The sequence below is a fragment of the Melanotaenia boesemani genome, chromosome 14 (genome assembly GCF_017639745.1).
Source record: "Melanotaenia boesemani isolate fMelBoe1 chromosome 14, fMelBoe1.pri, whole genome shotgun sequence".
In the NCBI taxonomy this organism is placed as follows: domain Eukaryota; kingdom Metazoa; phylum Chordata; class Actinopteri; order Atheriniformes; family Melanotaeniidae; genus Melanotaenia; species Melanotaenia boesemani.
This window is the reverse complement of record NC_055695.1, coordinates 11,000,863-11,018,588: the sequence shown is the minus strand read 5'-3', so window position 1 is coordinate 11,018,588 and position 17,726 is coordinate 11,000,863. Positions and strand designations below refer to the sequence as shown.

The 17,726-nt window shown below is 37.2% G+C and overlaps 1 protein-coding gene across 3 annotated transcripts in view; it reads left to right on the top strand.

Annotated features, from left to right (window-relative positions):
• The window catches only part of raver2 (ribonucleoprotein, PTB-binding 2), a 96,395-nt gene that overhangs the window by 60,557 nt on the left and 18,112 nt on the right, over positions 1-17,726 (top strand). The window contains exons 5-9 of one of the 3 annotated variants that reach the window (XM_042005244.1): positions 2,296-2,487; positions 12,152-12,257; positions 15,126-15,208; positions 15,299-15,400; positions 16,061-16,172. In XM_042005244.1, coding sequence (XP_041861178.1) covers positions 2,296-2,487; positions 12,152-12,257; positions 15,126-15,208; positions 15,299-15,400; positions 16,061-16,172 — 595 coding nt within the window. Of the gene's footprint in view, positions 1-2,295; positions 2,488-12,151; positions 12,273-15,125; positions 15,209-15,298; positions 15,401-16,060; positions 16,173-17,726 lie in introns of all 3 variants that reach the window. The other 2 variants (XM_042005241.1, XM_042005242.1) reach the window with 2 other exon arrangements.

Sequence of the window (17,726 nt, the reverse complement as noted above, 5' to 3'; positions counted from 1 at the left end):
CATCTCAGTGCTGTTTTGTGCCAGGATCTGCCTTCTATAACTCTGTGGGGGGCTTTATTGCTCTCTCTGAAGAAATAACTTCATTTGTACTGGTATTCATTGACTGAGGAACCCTCTGGAGCAGAAACTATTGTCACAATACAACAAAGAAATAGAAATGTAAAATAGTAAACGTGATTCCTAGACTGCTTCTGCTTGTCAATATGTAAGTTGTTTTTAGATTCTTGAAAGTGAGTAGCAGATAATGGCAAACAATCAGGCTCCATGGTGCACAGCAGCCTGTATGACTGCTATTTTGTTGCACAGGCTGTGACACATTTAAGGCATATTTGCTCAATGCAAAGTAGGTCTTGATTGTAGATATTCTGGAAACACTTATGACTCAAGCTTACTTATTTGACCTTGTGGGCTGAATGACTGCAAATAAAAATGAATAAAACAAATAACCACACAAATTTAGCTTAATCAGTTTCATCTTATGTAATATTTACTTGTTTTCTCTCACTCATCAGGCTAGAAAGATTTTGGCTATAAACTATAGCTACTGATACAGTTTTAAACTGCAGCTACTTTAGTCACAGCAGGTGCATTTCAGATAATTCAAACCACACAAAATGTATAAATCCAACTGCAGATGTCCACTTTTTAATCCACTTAAAAGTTGCAAAATAACTCTTTTAAGCTCGAAATCTGACTAAATAACTCTTTTAGTCACTTTTAAAACTTGATTTGTACAATTGGATCACTCTTATTTCACTGAAGCATACAGTAACCTAAAATCACTTTTCATACAGAGCCATGTAGATTAGGATTTTTTTTCTTATTTAATTGTGACAAACATGCAAAAAAAAAAAATCCCTTTCATCCATAACTTGGAATCTATCAAAAGCAGGCATTAAAAGTCAAATTCTGGATTCAGAATATATTATGTTTGACTAAAACCAGATCATACACTGTGTATAATAAATATTTCACATCACGTTTTCTCTGGACCACACCTGATCTGGTGTGCAAGCATTCAGGTAAGAAAACTTTAAGAAAGCTTTGTTTTAAATGGTCTCAATTAGTGGACACATCCCTTGTGTAGTTTCTTTCAGAACTTTGCCCTCAGCAACAACAGGTCAAGCGGCGTGTTTGAGCCACAAGCCATTAGCTTTTAGCCATCGTCATCAACCAACATCTTTGATTAGCTCTGAGCCATTAACCTGCCTGCATTATTTAGCTGCTCCAAGCAACTGAACCTTTTTGCCAGAAAAGTCCATCTTTTTTTTAAGTAATTTGACTGGTCAGTTGTGCACTTGCCTTGAGAAATGGCTCTGTCATGAGTATGCGTACAAGATGATCATTTTGTTAAGAACAGGCTTTATTATGGTTGAATTTTACACAAGTTTATTTCCCTGGAGAAGTGTAGAAATGCAAAGATGAGACATCATTCACATCTATTAATGTTTTTTCCTTTGACAAAAGTAGCTGAGACAATTGCTGATTACTTTCACTGCAGCACACGATCTGTTAATTTTCTTTTGGTGGGCAAGCACAGAAAAAAAAAAACTCTTTATGTTTATGTTTATATATTCTTCTCCAGAGTTACAGTCATGTGCATATTTCTCAAACATTGAATGGTTTGGAAACTGACATTATGGCTTGGTGGAGATTTACTTTCATCCATGGTGCATTGCCATGGTAACTTGGGTTGCAGTTTTTCTTTTCTGGAAAAAATTGTATGTTGTCCTCTATAATTTTAACATCTAAAACACCATTCCACATATTGCGATTTCTAGGTGGAGCCAATAACCTAATGTAAAAGCAAGTCTGACCTTGTTCGCTGACCCTGATGATTTATTAAAAGATAAACTAAGTGAAAGTGGAGTTTCCAAGCATCTGGGAAGGAAAAAAAGGCTTCTGTTAACCCCAGTGGTCAGCCATCAGCTGTTTTCTTCACAGTTTCACTGTTTGCACATGTTTTATGTGCAAGTGGTTGCACATGTGGCCAACTGTTTGAATGTAAAGATTCTTGTGTTTATGTTAATGCAAAGCAATTTAATAGCACAGGTTTAATTAAATTAAACCTACACTGTAATGTAACATTTAATTAACATTTTTGTCGAGGCAGAGCTGTTGTGCAATTACGAGTTGATTTTCTTTTTTTTTTTTTCTGTTCTTCTGAAGCACTGAACACATTTTCTTTATAAAGTATATAAGGGATTAAAAGTATAGGCAGCCAGAAAAAAGTTTCTAACAATAGATGCTGTCTGTCTTCATAAAAGTCAATTACCATAATTTTCTCTCCTCCAGCTTGCTCAGGATGAAGGTAGCCCAGTTCGAGGCTTCGGTGTGGTGGAATATGAGAGCGCAGAGCAGGCTGAGGCTGTGCTGACAGAGATGGACCGAACACTGGTTGGAGGACAGGAAGTCCGTCTGTCGCTCTGCACCCCCGGTACCTCAGGGAGAAGCACTTTGGCTGCACTCATTGCCGCCCAGGGTATGGTGAGTATATTGAACAATGCAAAACAGCAGCAGCATCGGCATGTGTAACAAAGCACAGCGACAACTCATAAGATTTATCCTTCCCACCAACTCTTAAATACAAACTGCTCCTCCTCTGTTAAACCAACTAGGTCCCTAAGTCATTACTATTAATAGTCTTCTTAATGGGAAGTCCTTTTGTGTTAATATCAAACTCATGATGCAATGAAGTTATTTAAAAGAGCACATGCATCAATTATGTTTAAATAAATTATATACATTTTTATTTAAAGTTATATCATATCAGTATCATATCATACAGTTTCTTTTTTAAAGTGTAAATCTCTAGAGATTATTTACTTGATGTAAAGTGGTATTAGATTTGTCTAACCACAACTTTTATAAATACCAATACTTATAATACTAGTAATAATAATAAATGATGGTGATAATATAAAAAGTTCAATAACATGCGATCAGTTTTCTGCTTTAAAATTCTGCTGGAAACTGCTGGACTACTGCAACTCCTTACTGGCTGGCCTGCCTGCATGCTCAGTTAAACTTCTGCAGATGATCCAGAATGCAGCAGCACGTCTGGTCTTCAACCAGCCCAAAAGAGCTCATGTCACTCCGCTGCTAATTGATCTTCACTGGCTTCCAGTTGCAGCACGCATCAAATTCAAAGCTCTGCTTCTGGCTTACAAAACAATAACCCAAACGGCTCCGGTCTACCTTCACTCCTTAATCCAGAGCTACACTCCCTCTCGACAGTTACGCTCTACCAGTAAAAGACGCCTAGTGCTCCCACCACAACGTGGCGCAAAATCAGTAGCTAGACGCTTCTCCTCTGTTGTTCCCCGGTGGTGGAACGATCTACCAAACTCCGTCCGATCCGCAGAGTCCGTATCCACTTTTAAGACCAAGCTAAAGACTCAGTTGTTTAAGGAGCATTTCCACATTTAGCTTAACTAAATGAGTTAGAAAGATTTGTCCAGCTTTTTGGCTCAACCGAGTACTGAAGAAGCTGTGCGCACTTATGCCCAAGATGATATTGTGTGATGAAATCGTGATCTTGTATTTAAATAAAATGACTAAAAAAAAAAAAAAAAAAAAAAAAAAATTATATGCACTGCACTAGCACTACATGACAGCACCTGGGTCCAACTGGACTCAAAAGCGGTCTGACTATCACTTAATTATGACGTCCCATCTTGTTTGAATTCATGCTTGTGTTGTTCTTACTCTCAAATGTAAGTCACTTTGGATAAAAGCATCTGCTAAATGACTGTAGAATAGTAGAATAGAATAGAACTCCACAAAAGTAGCTTATAAAGATCTCTCATGGTTACAAAAATAAACCAAAGTGACAAAGAAAATAACCTGAGTTTGTTTAATCAGATTGAAATGCACATGAAATCAGAGACGCATGCTAGAGAACTACCTTCTGTTAAAGGCTAAATAATTAGCATTTTTTCTGTAAAAATTATTTAAAATGTTCTTATTTGTTGCAAGGGATAAAAGGAAGCTTCCCTATAAACAATCTGTCTTTCTATATCAATAATGTCTTTGTCAAAATAAGAGTTATTTTATTTATTTTTATTTAACCTTTATTTAACCAGAAAGTCCCATTGAAATTAAAAACCTGTTTTGCAAGGGAGTCCTGGCCAAGAGGCAGCAAAAATTATTATGTGACAGAATAACTTCGGTACACTGTGCAGCTCTTTACTACTTCCTGGTTCTTTAACCAATCATATGCGACAACCCAAGGTTGCCAAACAACAGCAGCGTTTGTTTTTTCATGTCAGCAAAAGAGCAACAGCCTGCAGGTAGGTATGGAAGCTAGTAAAAGAAGCGGACCAGAAATAGTTTCAGCAAAACCTAAATAGTCTCAGAATCCTGCTAAAACATTATGATGTTTGCTGGTGCTATGTTCTCTGTCCTCCATAGGCTGTATATAAAAGAGCCGTCCTCTCTCAAAACGGCAACCTGTGCGAAACTTTCCGGGAGGGGCACCTTCTCCGTGTTTTTCTCTTTCGACTGCAGTTCTGATTTGAAACACTAGGTGTCATTGTCATTCGCCTTTAAATAGCCACTGCAGAGGAAAACATGAGGGGATTCTTAGCTCTGCGAACATGACTCTTTGCAAAGTGAGTCCACTCCAGTTAAAATATAAATCCTCTGCATGTTTTAGCTTATCTTTTGCTGCAAATGCAGATAAACAATTCTTTAAATTCAGACATGGAGGTAAAATGCGTTTGTGGTGACAAGAGCAGCATAGTTAAACCACAGATTGGATGCATAGCTAGATTGCTGGTTAGCTTTATATGCTCCGCTGCAGTTTCTGGTTTTTACGTCCCTACATATTGTTGTATTAGGGTTTTGGGCCATGTAAAGCTCTGCTGCCAATGAGCTTTGATCTCTAACACAGTAAAAACAATCTGCAAGAATTACGAAAAACAATTAACTACACAAATAAAAGACTGGTAAAGAATTTGCTCTACACAAACATTATTGTTGACCCACGGCTTATTTAAGCATTAAATGTCAAGGCAGATCATGTGCAGTTTACATAAGTTTTTGGCTCTAAACTTCAAACTTTCACTCTGGGGGAAAAAAAGCAAATTTAGAATAGCCTTCACTTGAGTAACAAAAACACCTTCTAGACAGGTAAAATTGGACTCAAGCTGCCAGAGTTTGTCATTAGAGCTACTTCTCAGACTAAAGAAAATCAAATCAGTTTAATAAAGGTAACATAGAAACATTTTTATCTTATCTGTGAAACCATATGCTGCATCCCCAAAACATCAGACTTGCCATGCAAACAAGCAGACATGCTCACATCTACATTTAATTGCAAAGCCAGTGCCAAGTGGTTATTTCACATCTTGCGTTGAGATATGTCGGTGGTTTGACATGGTGCACATGCATGAACACCCTCTGGCTGAGATACTCTTTGTAGCTGTGATGTCCCTCCTACACAGTGCTGTGGTAGCAAAGGCACTGACATGATAATTATAGTTCAGTAGACTGATTGGGCTGTTCCACTGTCTTCTGTTGCCCGAAATAAACCCAAGTCACAGCTTGCGACACAGTAACGCTCTTGTACATATATACATTCATATAAGATAGATGCACAGAAGAGCTGAATAAGGAAGACTTCACCGCTGATTATTGACTCAGATGTGGGCCATTTCAAATGTTCATATTATAATCTGTTAAACCTTTAAATGTTTTAGATTAATTGGTTCCAGTTTGACCAGTTTTCAAGTTTTACAGCAGACTGTATTGAGGATTTTCTCCATAACCTGAATGTGGTCCTGATAGAGCAGGATAAAAAAAAAGTCAATTAATGGGTTTAAATCAGTTCAAATTAATTAATTAATCCAAGATAAATTGAATGAACCACTGAATTATATTTTTAATGTCTTAAAAAATAGATATTTTATTTCACTTTCTTCTCATCAGTCTGAAGCTAGCAAGAAACCATGGAGGGAAAATGCACCGGAAAATACATGGCATGGAGACGTCTGTCATCCTTCCCTTCATTTATCCTGCCTAACTGTTGCATAGTTATGATTGAGATAATCATATCTGCCGAATCATCTTCGGTCACCAGTATGAAAACAAATGAGTGAAACCAGCAGAATATCGGAAGTCCTGATTGTTGTCCATCATTTGATGGAACTGACTGACTGGTGCTTTAGTTTTTTCTCTTGTCTTGTACTGTACACAAAAAGAGCATCTTTGTTTTTATTCATTTTCATGTACTGAACATCCACGGCGCCACACCGGGGCTAGGGGGTGCTACAGCCCCGTGATAAATCTGTGTAGCCCCATTAAGCCCCCCCAAGAAATTAGATTATAAAAAATATAATTATGAATTTATATATAATATTATAATAAAGGAATGTATTAGTTTAAAAACAGTTTGCGGAGATTCTCCGCTTGCATGTTTCTTCTGTGCACTGATTAAGAGGGGACAGAGGGCGGGCGGAAACTTTTTGTTGAAACTCACGCTAGGCTGAGGTGGTCCGAATCATTAGATACAAATTGTTTGCACTTCTCGTTGCGCCTGCACTGTGTAGTATGTTAAATTTATCTCGCAATCAGTTTAATTTCTTAAGTTATGTTGTGATCCGAGGCAATAAAAGCAATGCATAGTTGATTTCATTAATTATGCATGTAGAATAAATGCGTTTGTTGCATTCTGTATGTGTTGCTTGTTTATCACATGGTCGCTGTCTGGTGCTGAATCTTGCACCTTTCCACGTGAAAACATTTTTGCCGTTGCTTTGTGGCTCGTTGTAGGCCTGGTTATTTTGCTGAATGTTCTTTGGCTAATTCAGTTAAATTGCTGTGTATCTTAGCCACTTTTATTGAAAAAATCGATAACCTATGTATAAAGTTACCTAAGTCATGGAAATCTGTTATTTTCTTAGCACCCCCACGTATTGGTCAAGTCCCTCATTAGCACCAGGAGAAAAAAAATCCTGGCGCCGTGCCTGGTACTGAATCACGGTAAATGTTGCTTTTTGTAATGATTGCATGAGTTTAGGATTTATAAAGCAAAAATTAACAAATAAAAATAAGTTAAGTGGGTAATCTTAATTATTTTAAAGTGACAGATAATTCTCAGTTATGATTTAAAAATTGTTATAGTGTTGTGAGTCTATAGCATGCAGCACAATGAACAAAGCAGGTTTCTGTAGCTGAACAATAAAGAGGACAACACTATTAATATAAAGGCACAAAAAAGCCAAACTAGCTTTGATAGAGAAGCCAGTCTACCTGGGATAATTATTCCATGTAAGTGAGAGACTCTGTCCTGCTGTTTCCACTGGTAGTAGATGCAGTAAATGGATTAAAGGAAAGATGAACTCAGAAAATCACAAAGGCATTTTAGTACAAAATCTACCCATTTTCAAAAGACAGGTTTAAAGTCAGTATCCTCAGGTTTTTAGCAGGACATTACAAAGCACACATCCAACAGCACAAAAGAAAAAAAAAAAAAAAAAACATTAAACTGACCCGCAAAATGTCTTGACCTAAATTCCATTAAAAATCTTGTGTTGAGTGCTGAAATCTGCCATTACAAAAAGGAACCCTGCAACCTAAAAGCTTGAGTGCATAGCGCTGGAAGAGTGGCAGACACTACCAGTGAACAGGTGAAAGAAGCTTCTAGATGGCTAAAAGACATATTTAACATGCTGAAATCAAACCTTCTAAAACTAAATGTTTATAAAGAGTGTCATTAATTGTGAAATTTTATGTTTTTGATTGTTTTTTTTTTTTCCTCCATTATTTTAAATTGCTGTCATTTCATGCCTTTTGCAGTTTTGTTGCAGTACTCTGGTATGAAATAGATTTATTTTGTATTTATCCCAGAGGACAAACAGAGGCCATGTTTTGTAATACACATGTTGCAGCAATTTAGACCAGCAGCATTATAGATTGAAGGCTTTTACACACATAACGATATTTGGGCTGTTTTTTGTCCAGATTTTGCCTCTTCCCGACCTCGGCAAAAAACGCCCGATGATTGTGAGATTTCCCTGTCCAATTATCATTTGGCCTGTGGTGTGTTACGAGCCGAAACAGGTCGTAGCCGACAATTGGGAACATTGAACGTGCTTAATATTTCAGCGCCGATTTCTGAGGAACGCCGACGACTCGTGCATTGTGACGTGGTAGGGAATGTAGCCAATCAAAGAGTGAGCTGGCTGGGGAACAGGGGAGTAAATAAAGTCCGTGGTCACGTCGTCTCCAGTCTGTTATATATATATTTTTTTTTTCAGTTCTGGCTTTTTCTGTTAACAATAATCCACCGTCATAAGACCACCGTCATTCCCTCGTCCTATATATCCCCCTCCATGCTGTGTGTTGTGTTTTCCGATTGTTATTATGTTTCTTCTTCTTTGTCTTTTGGCGGTTGTTGCTGTGGTTCTTCTTCTATGTTTCGACCACACACAGTACGATCAAAACTGATTTTTTGTATCTTCACATGTGGGGTCTCGATCAGATAAAAAATCTTATAAGATTAAAAAAATCGTTATGTGTGTACCATATTCATTCATTCATTCATTCATTCATTCATTCATTCATTCATTCATTCTCTACCACTTCTCCATTACGGGTTGCGGGTAAGCTGGAGCCTCTCCCAGCATTTAGCAGGTGAGTGGCAGGGTACACTCTGGACAGGTCACCAGTCCATTGCAGGGCCAATACATAAAGGGACAAACAACCTTTCACACACACACTCACTCCTAGGGAGAATTTAGAGTGATCAATTAGCCTAACATGCATGTCTTTGGATTGCATGTATTTATTTATACTGTATTAATTTGGTAAGTGTTTTACATGCTCTAAGCAAAGTTTAAAATCTACTTTCGGCTTTTTTTAGTTTATTTATGAGTTATGAGTTACCTGCAGACCAGAGAGATTTCTTACAGCTTCTTCTTTAAATATTTAAGATTACACTTTTGAGCTGATTCAAGGCAATAGTTGAATTACAACTTCCAATTCTTGTATTTTGATAGTTTTAGTAACACTATGCAAATAATCTGGAAAATCACATCTCTAATGGTGCATAGTGTTTTTCTCTATCTGATGGTTTTGCAGCCTCTGCAGAACATGAGTAATCAGGTGGTGGTAAAAATATTGTAGCTTCGAAGAATGGACTGAATTACAGGCTGAAAAGCAAAGCAGTGACAGTCTGAATTGCAACAGAGAAAATGACATTCAGATAAATTGAAGTTCAAAAGATACCAGAAAAATTAAGGGGAATAAAGAGCCAGAGGGACAGAGAACATCACAGACTGTGAGGACTGTGGGGTTAAATCAGTAGCTGGAAGCTTCTTCAGAATTGCTGTGGTTAATGTGAGCAGCTGGTTAAAGCAACAGACCTTTTTAGAAAGAGATCAAGACCTTCTCCTGGCTACAGATCTCCTTTGAGGCAGGTCTCTCGTTTCTGCAGTTGGTTGAATGTGAGTGTGAACGCTGAGGACCAGATGGCCTCCTCCTCCCTCCTCCTTTCTTTTCCATAAATCCTTCTTCTTACTCAGTACTTCACACCTCCCCATCTTCACGGCTTCCTTACCTTCCTGGTGTGCGTTCGTGCGTGGGTGTGTGGCTGGATTTTGTGCCAGTAGCCAAACAGACTGATGCATGCTGACATTTTCTCCAGTAGAAGAAAAGAAACGAGAGAGCTCTCCTCCTCCTCCTCTCTTCCTTTGAAAGACGCTGTCAGCTACGAGTGGCCTTGTTCAACACCACAGCACACACAAATGCCAACTCTTCCTTCTATACAACACAAATACACATATACAGTACTTGTGCAGTAGACTTGCTGACAGGATGGAGTCGAACCCACTCTGTCCCCATCAGTAAAGCTCCATCTCTGAGATGTGACAGAGGAAACAAGCTGAAGTCATGCTGTAGCTGAGGGACAGATGAGGAGGAAATATCACCATCATGCTTAATGTTGTTTTAAATATCCATATCTTTGGGCCAGCCAGCGAGCACTGCCACCACACTAACAGTTTTGAAGCTCTAACTGAGCAAGACCGATTCAGTGCTGTTTAACTCCATAAGATTTAATTTGAGTTGAATTAAATTGTCTGGGTATAATAAGTAGTTGAATCTTTTTCCAGGCTGTCATGTTTGATTAAACATGAGTCAGCAGAGATTTGTTGAAGGTAAATCAGCTCATTTTAAGTTGAATATAAGCTTTACTAGTAATAAATTCTTTACATGTGAAAGAAACAGGAATAAAATAGATTTTTTTTTTATTCAAGAATAAAACAGGTTGGTGTGATATAAAATACACATACTGTAGTCAACCAGCAAGCCAAGATGAAGCTGAAGTGAAAAAAAGTGTAACCAGAACTGTAGTGGACTCTAAATGTATAATTAAAGTAATATTGAAAATTATATTAGTGACCTGTTTTATTGTTATGAATCTTTGAGTTTATTTAAAATGACTTATATGTTGTTTACTACCTGTAGTGTTACTACAGGGATCTCATTCCATGCTGTGGAATGAGATCGGGAGCTTGGTGAACTTACAAGAATGCTTGATGTACTCTTAGACTGTTTGAAAAAGAAATCTTTTTATGTTTCCTGAATGTGAATGAATGTTTGACAGGAGAGCAGACAGAGGAGGAAGAAACTCAGAAAGCAACAGTAACAATTATTCCATATTTAATATAAAAAAAATAGCGTAAAAGAAAAACAGCCATGCCAAGAGTGAGATTATAAATAGATATAGGATGACACAAATTTAGAGATAAGCTTTTACAACCATCTTTTTCATACTTTTAAAAGAAAATCAAACTAATTATACACAAGGCAAAAACAAGCTTGGAGCCTGCTGTGAAATCTTTGACTTAACTCGTCATAAAACAATTACTGTATTTTTCGAGCTATGAGTCACAATTTTTTTCATCGTTTAACTGGTCCTGCAACTTCTAATCAGATGTGACTGAGAGAGAGAGAGAGAGAGAGCTAGCTAGCTGAAGGCTGAATTTGGGGTAAGACACTTTCAAAACAATGTTGTCTGACCTCTGACACCCATATGAAATTGTTGAAAAGATGTATAATATGAGACTTTTAAACTTTCTTTTGGTTTATTTGGTAAATTTGTGCTCACCAAGTAAATTAGACTTAAGTTTGAGTTAGACCTAAAACTAAGTAGCATTTTTATATGTACTGAAATTACTTGGATATTTTCTTTCCAAACAAATTACTCATTAACAAAATGAAAGGAAGGCCCCTCTTCAGCTTGAGTATGATGGACAAAGAATTGCAGCCTAATTCATGTCCAAGTAAACAGTCCTCCAAGCTACTTGGATAGCAATGTTCTCTAAATGTGTTAGGAAAAGTACACAATGCAACACCAAAAACATTTTTAAGTGAGATAAATGGGGGTATACTTGTGATTTTTTTCAGAAAGATTTGTTTAAAAAAAACTAGTCAGCTGGGGCAGTTTATTATGAGATTTCTTTGAGTGAGAGAAACCAGTTCCCATTAAGCATTTAATATCTTGCTGTTGTGTTTTGTAGAGCAAATTTTTCAGTGACTACAATAAAAAATTATTTCAAATTTGTGGATATAAACCTGCCTTAGCCATCTTTACCACAAAACTGTTATTCCATTACTGTTTCCATTATGAGAATTAAACTATTGATACTATATGATTAACTCTTATTTCAACCATTTGTTAAAAAAAACATTTTTTTGATTGTTTATTGTTGAAAATTATTATTCTTGTTCCAAGGAAATGACATGTAAAGAACATTTCTGTTGCTTTCTTCCTAGTGTGAACATTAAAGGGTTAAGAAATTTGAAGTAGGTAAAAATAAGAAAGAAAATCAGAAGCAGCCAAAAACAAAAAACAAAAACACGCACAAAAAAAAACAAACCCCAACAAAAAAACTGAAGTAGGTGACTGAGGAAAACAATGTCGGGAGCTTTGTCAAGTGTTTTTCTTTTGTCTCAGACTGACTCCCCTCTGCTGACACTGCAGACAGATTCTCATGATGTAATCCAGTGTAATGATTATTACAGCCATCAGAGGACAAGATCAAACACATACTGTACAGAGCACACGCTCATACACACAGATTGACTTTCCTTTTAACTTATTGGTGTGTTGTTTTTTGTTTTTTTTTTTCTTTCTCTTTTCCAGATTCTGAGCAGTAGGAAAGGTTTACTACCAGAACCAAGCCTGGCTCAGCTATTGACCAGCATGACCAACCCAGCCGCCCTGCAGATCCTCATGAGACCATACCACGGTGGGAAAAGAGGAGGTAAAAAAAGAATAAATAAATCTTTTCTCCTCACGCGTCTTCCTTGCTTCCTTTACTCACTCAGACGTGAAGTGTAGGAGTCCTCACAAAGAGAGGAGGCAAGGATGTTAACAACTGAGAAATGAGAAGAGGTGACTGTAAAGACCTGAAACAGATAGCAATGAACAAGTAAGGAGTGATAATTCAGATCACAGCTGGAGATGTGATGGATCCACTTCAAGTTAAATGCAAGGTTAGAACAGCCAGCCACCTGTGCGATGAAGTGACGGTGGAGTGATTGTTGGAAAATATCATAGACCCAGGAAATGTTAGTCTGCATCCACTATATTTATCCACCCAGAAAATTGTGGCCTACCACTAAAATGGCAATAATGATCTTTTAAAAGAAATTTGACAGACTAATGATAATTATTTTATTGTGGACTTCTCCAAATCATTGATTACATCATGTTTCAAGTACAGGTAAAAACTTCTAACTTAAAGATCATCATTTAAACTGGCACATACATGGCAAATTTTGGAATAATTTTGTATATTTTCAGGATTTTGGGTGACCTGAACTCTTATCAGCAGTCTCTCCATTCCTTTGGGGCTTGGATTCGTAATCAAATAGCCACTATCTCTGTCCCTCTGTAAGGCCCTACTATATATGCTACTGTAATCACCTCGTCTTCATTATTTGATGAATGGCTAATCAGGTAATAAAATGAAATCGTGTGACATTAGCGGAACAAATGAGAACAGGAAGGAAAGAGGATGGGAGAGGTGGGGGAGCTCTCTTAAACAAGAGCATGCACAATTAAAGTCTAAAATTAGGGCCTTGATTAAATGTTAAACTTTCTGCACCTATTCTGGTGGAACCTATGATTAGCATTGACGCTTACATTTATTATGAGATCTTGTGATTCAGAGGTAACAGGTATGCATACAAAAAGCAAACAAAATGTGTGTTCTGGGTCAGTGTTGAGTAAAATCTATTCAGATATTTAACGCTTGCTTTACAAATGCATAGACAATCACCAAGCATTTTTTTTTACCTGTTTCATCCTTTTCATTTGGTGGCACAACCCTAAACCCAATTTATGACAGATTAGTTTGCCTACTGGAAGCATTGAACCCATTTTACATATTCCACACGTCTGATAAGCACACACCAAACTACCATTTACCAGTCCATTGAATAAAGAGAAAATGAACTTTGTTGACGCCTTCTCTGTATTGTACATCCATTTTCTTCCAGTTATCTGAGCTCGGATCATGGAGGCAGCAGGTTCAGGAGGGAAACTCAGACATTCCTCTTCTCAGCAACACTCTCCAGCTGTTGTATCATACAGTTTAAACTAACAAAGAATAATATATGATGAAAATATAACCTTATTACATATGGATTTTGATCTTTACTGTACCCTTTAACTGAAGTCATACTATGCACTTTGAAATGTGTTTTTAATAACTGCGACCACTTAGAAAGTCTCTCCTACTAGTATACCAGTGTGTAAAAGGACCCCCAAACAGTTTAAGCTATAATGCAAATAAAAAATTGCAGGCAGTTTGTGATTAAATTTGACAGAAGCCTTGTCATCATGTCGGCATTGGCTTACTTTAAATAATTTGGTTCTGCTTAGAAAACTTTGAGCTGAGGTTGATCCTTAAAGAAGAGATGAGGGATCATTTGCTCACGTGTGATGAGGAACCACAGAGAAAGTTAGAAGCAGCAGAAAGTCACACAGTATCGCACATACTTCACTGAATAACTGATACATTTCAGGACTATGCTCTTGGTCCAATTAAATGCTCAGCCTGATCTATAATTTACTTAACTGTGCATGTAATCAGACTAATAGGTGAAGCGAATTCTTTTTTTCCCTCCCTACTAAAGCTATCATGTAATCCCACCATGGAAATATATTGTATATAATTTACTGATCATGGCCAATGAGGTATTTGTGTAAATCAAACACAGTGAGGTCTTTATTGTCATGGTTTCAGTATGTTTCATGGCTATTTAACATCTTCACAGTACATGGAATATTTTTTCATACATTTACCTCTTCATCAGTGCATCAGCAGCTGTTGTGCAACTGGTTTACACCATTTTTTCCTTCTTTTAGGAAAAGTGTTTTTAAAACTAGGAATCCAAATCTAACATTTGCTTCTGTTGTTTCTGACAAAAATTAGTAAAACAAAAGATCATGAAAAAAAGATAAAAGTAATAATGTAGAGGATGATGATGATGATGATGATGATGATGATGATGATAAAGCACTTTTTAAACAAGTGTTGCAAAGTGCTTCACACATCAGTAGATATAATCAAGTGAAATGATAAAACAATAAAAATGTAGTTGTAGGGCAGCAATTCAACCGTTAAATAAAATCAAAAGTGTCAGATAAAATCTGAGATAAAAGTGTGTTTTAAGAAGACGGTGACTCTGCTGACATGATGTCCGTGGGCAGCTGTTTCCACAGTTTAGGGGCTTTGAGAGCAAACGTCACATTTGGTTCTGTATCGAGTTTCTGGAACAAGTCTCTGCCAGAGGATCTTAGACTTCAGACAGACTCATAAGGTTCCTAAAGGTCAGATAAATAAGAGGACAAAAGGCCATGAAGAGCTTTGAAAGTCAGTAGTAAGATCTTAAAATCAATTCCAAAATGTACTGGGAACCAATGCAAAGAGACCAAAGCAGGAGTATATTAGTTTCCTTGTACAGGTTATGAAGCACATCTGTGCTTGTGCTTGTAGTGACTGGGAAGTTTTACTTATAATTTGAGATGATGCTCAACTAGACCATTAGTGGAAACAAGCAAAAATAAATAAATAGGCCTTGATTGTTTTTCTTGTGTGTATTTCTAGGAAAATATGGGCGTCACACCAGCCTGCCGTTCCTCAGACCACCCCTCACTACAGCTCTGCTCACACTGGGAAAAGCCCACCAGGTTACAATAGCAGCTCATTGTTGGTGGAGTTTTCAGGGTGTGTGTTTATGTGGATGTTTGTTATAGAGATGTCTTCTTTCTTTGATGCAGCAGAATGCCATGGTCGGTAACGGACTTGTCCTCCAGAATCTGCTGCACATGCAGCTTGCACAGCAGCAGCTTCTCCACATCAAAGACAAACGCATCAGCAGTGTAAGACACCTTTCTGTGTGTGAATGATGATTTGCATAGGTTAGTGAGAAAGGTAGCTATGGGCACTGGTGTATGTGCTCTTACATTTGTATCTTCAGGACTTGATGCATAATTAAATAAAACCATTTTCAAATCCCACAACTGTGGGCTGCTGAACTTCTCCTTAGTATTTTTATATGCAGATTTTCTTTCAAAATGTCATCTAGAATATTTTTATTTGTTTCTGTTTTAATCACTGCAGTCTTTTTGACCCTCAAACACACCACTGCCTTGAAAAATACTATTTTTCTGTACTCTACATTTGTTTATCTTTAATTTATTCTAATTTTTCCTCCCTCGTTTCTCAATAATATGCAGCTGTGGGTAATAGTGCAAAAAGACGGAGTAGAACGAGAACTGATTATGAAAAAAGTCTTTCTGGTATTACAATTCTTGTTTTTATAGTGTATATTCTTTTGCTCATTTGTATGGAATCACTTTAAAATCAAATTTTGTTTTGTGTTAGTGCTGTTTTTCTTAAATAGAGCTGAATTCTGCTGTTCTTTTTCACCTTAATTCTCCAATTCCTTATATGCTCTTGGCCCTTAATCCTACTTTTCCTTTGTTATTTGTGTGAAATATTTTGTTTAGTTTATTTTCATACTCTTGCTCCCCTTTCAGGTTTCCAGTCTGCTAGGAGACCCGTCCAGGTTGCTGATGCAGAAAGCTTTATCCCTGCGCCCTCCGGGTCTCGTCCCGCTGGGGAAAGGCCTTCTGGGAGACTCTCCTACAGGTGAGATGATCCCGGTTACCTGCCGAAAACAACGTTGTGTAATCACTGCAAACAAAAGAGATAATCTTAATACTTATTTTTTGGGTTGTATACTTTTTCTCCAAATAATTTAAAGCAAAGCATTTAACTTCTCAGAGCTGTTCAGCTTCTCTTGGATATACTTTTTAACATTATTTGTTATTATATACGTATGTATATGTATGATATGAGCCTGATAACTGAAGGTTCTGCCTTTTAGAAACTTTGGGAACCACAAGTAAACCTGCAGTCTGAGAGCAAAGTGCTCTGTTGGGAAAATATGGAACTTTGAGATTTTTAGCTACACTAAAGGCTGTCTACAAAGAGTTTTTTTTAACAGGGAGCCAATGACAAGTGTTTAAGGAGCATGTTAGGCCAATAACTGAGATTAAACTGTTTCATTGCATCAATATTGGTTGAAAATAACTTTTTGTTCAGAAGTCCTTCGTTTAGTGATTTAATGATAATGATATGATAATGGTGGTGATTAATGCAAGCCCAAATCCTTCCCATGGTGTTCAGCTACTTTCAGATAATGTGAGCACAGCACCATTTTCACAAACCTTTCAGTGACCCCTGGAGCCCTATGCATGGGGGGTCATCCTGGAAAAGGTTTCTCCCACCAGCAAACATGTTAATAAGCATCAGTAAATGTTGAATGTCTGGGTTGCCAGGGCTGAATGTCTCACAGTTGTTCATTACTGTACAAAACATCCCCAGGAAGCTGCAATACATTTACAATTCAAATATTCAGCTGAGAAAAGCCTTGTTCTTTTCTAAATGGAAACGATATACAGACGGGGTGCACAGACGCAGTATAAGTTTATGTGCACTGATGTATTTACTGGTCTGTCCCAGTTTGATTGCAGGAGTATGAGTTTTCAGTTTTGTGTGTGTGTGTAATGTGGGACTTTCATCAGTGTCTAATGGGAATGTTAGCTTAAGGCTTGTTAGAGTTGATTCTTTTATTGTGCTATAGAGGCAATTTGTCACAGCATTATTGGATTTGTAATAAGTATGACTGTGTGTGTGTGTGTTCACCATTAGTGTTTATGTGCGTGTTGAAAATATGAGTTGTATTTTATTTTGTTTTTTGTTTTTTTTTCTTTGTCTTTATGTATGTGTGTATATATTTGTGTTATTGAACCCTGGAGTATGTGAGATACTAGGAGTGTGCAGATAAGTGCTGAGCTGTAAATAAACACAAGTGATGATGTACGAGCAGGAAACCCACTCTCGAATATTGCAGAGACAGTCGGGCTGAGCGCTCAGGTTCCAGCCGTCTGAGTGGTTTGTTTCTGTCCAGAGGAGACGCTGATGGTCATCAGTAAAAGCCATTTCATATGTTTATCTGGCATCTCTCTTCACCCACCTCCATTTTTCTTCACTTAATTTCCTTTACTTGTTTTCTTTACATCGTCTTTTTAGTCTGTGTACGTTTGTTTTCCTTTATTATTTTTTAATCCACTCACAAAAATCCTGCTCCACTCACAAATAAAGACTTCATTCTTCAATCAACATGTTCAAGAATTAAAA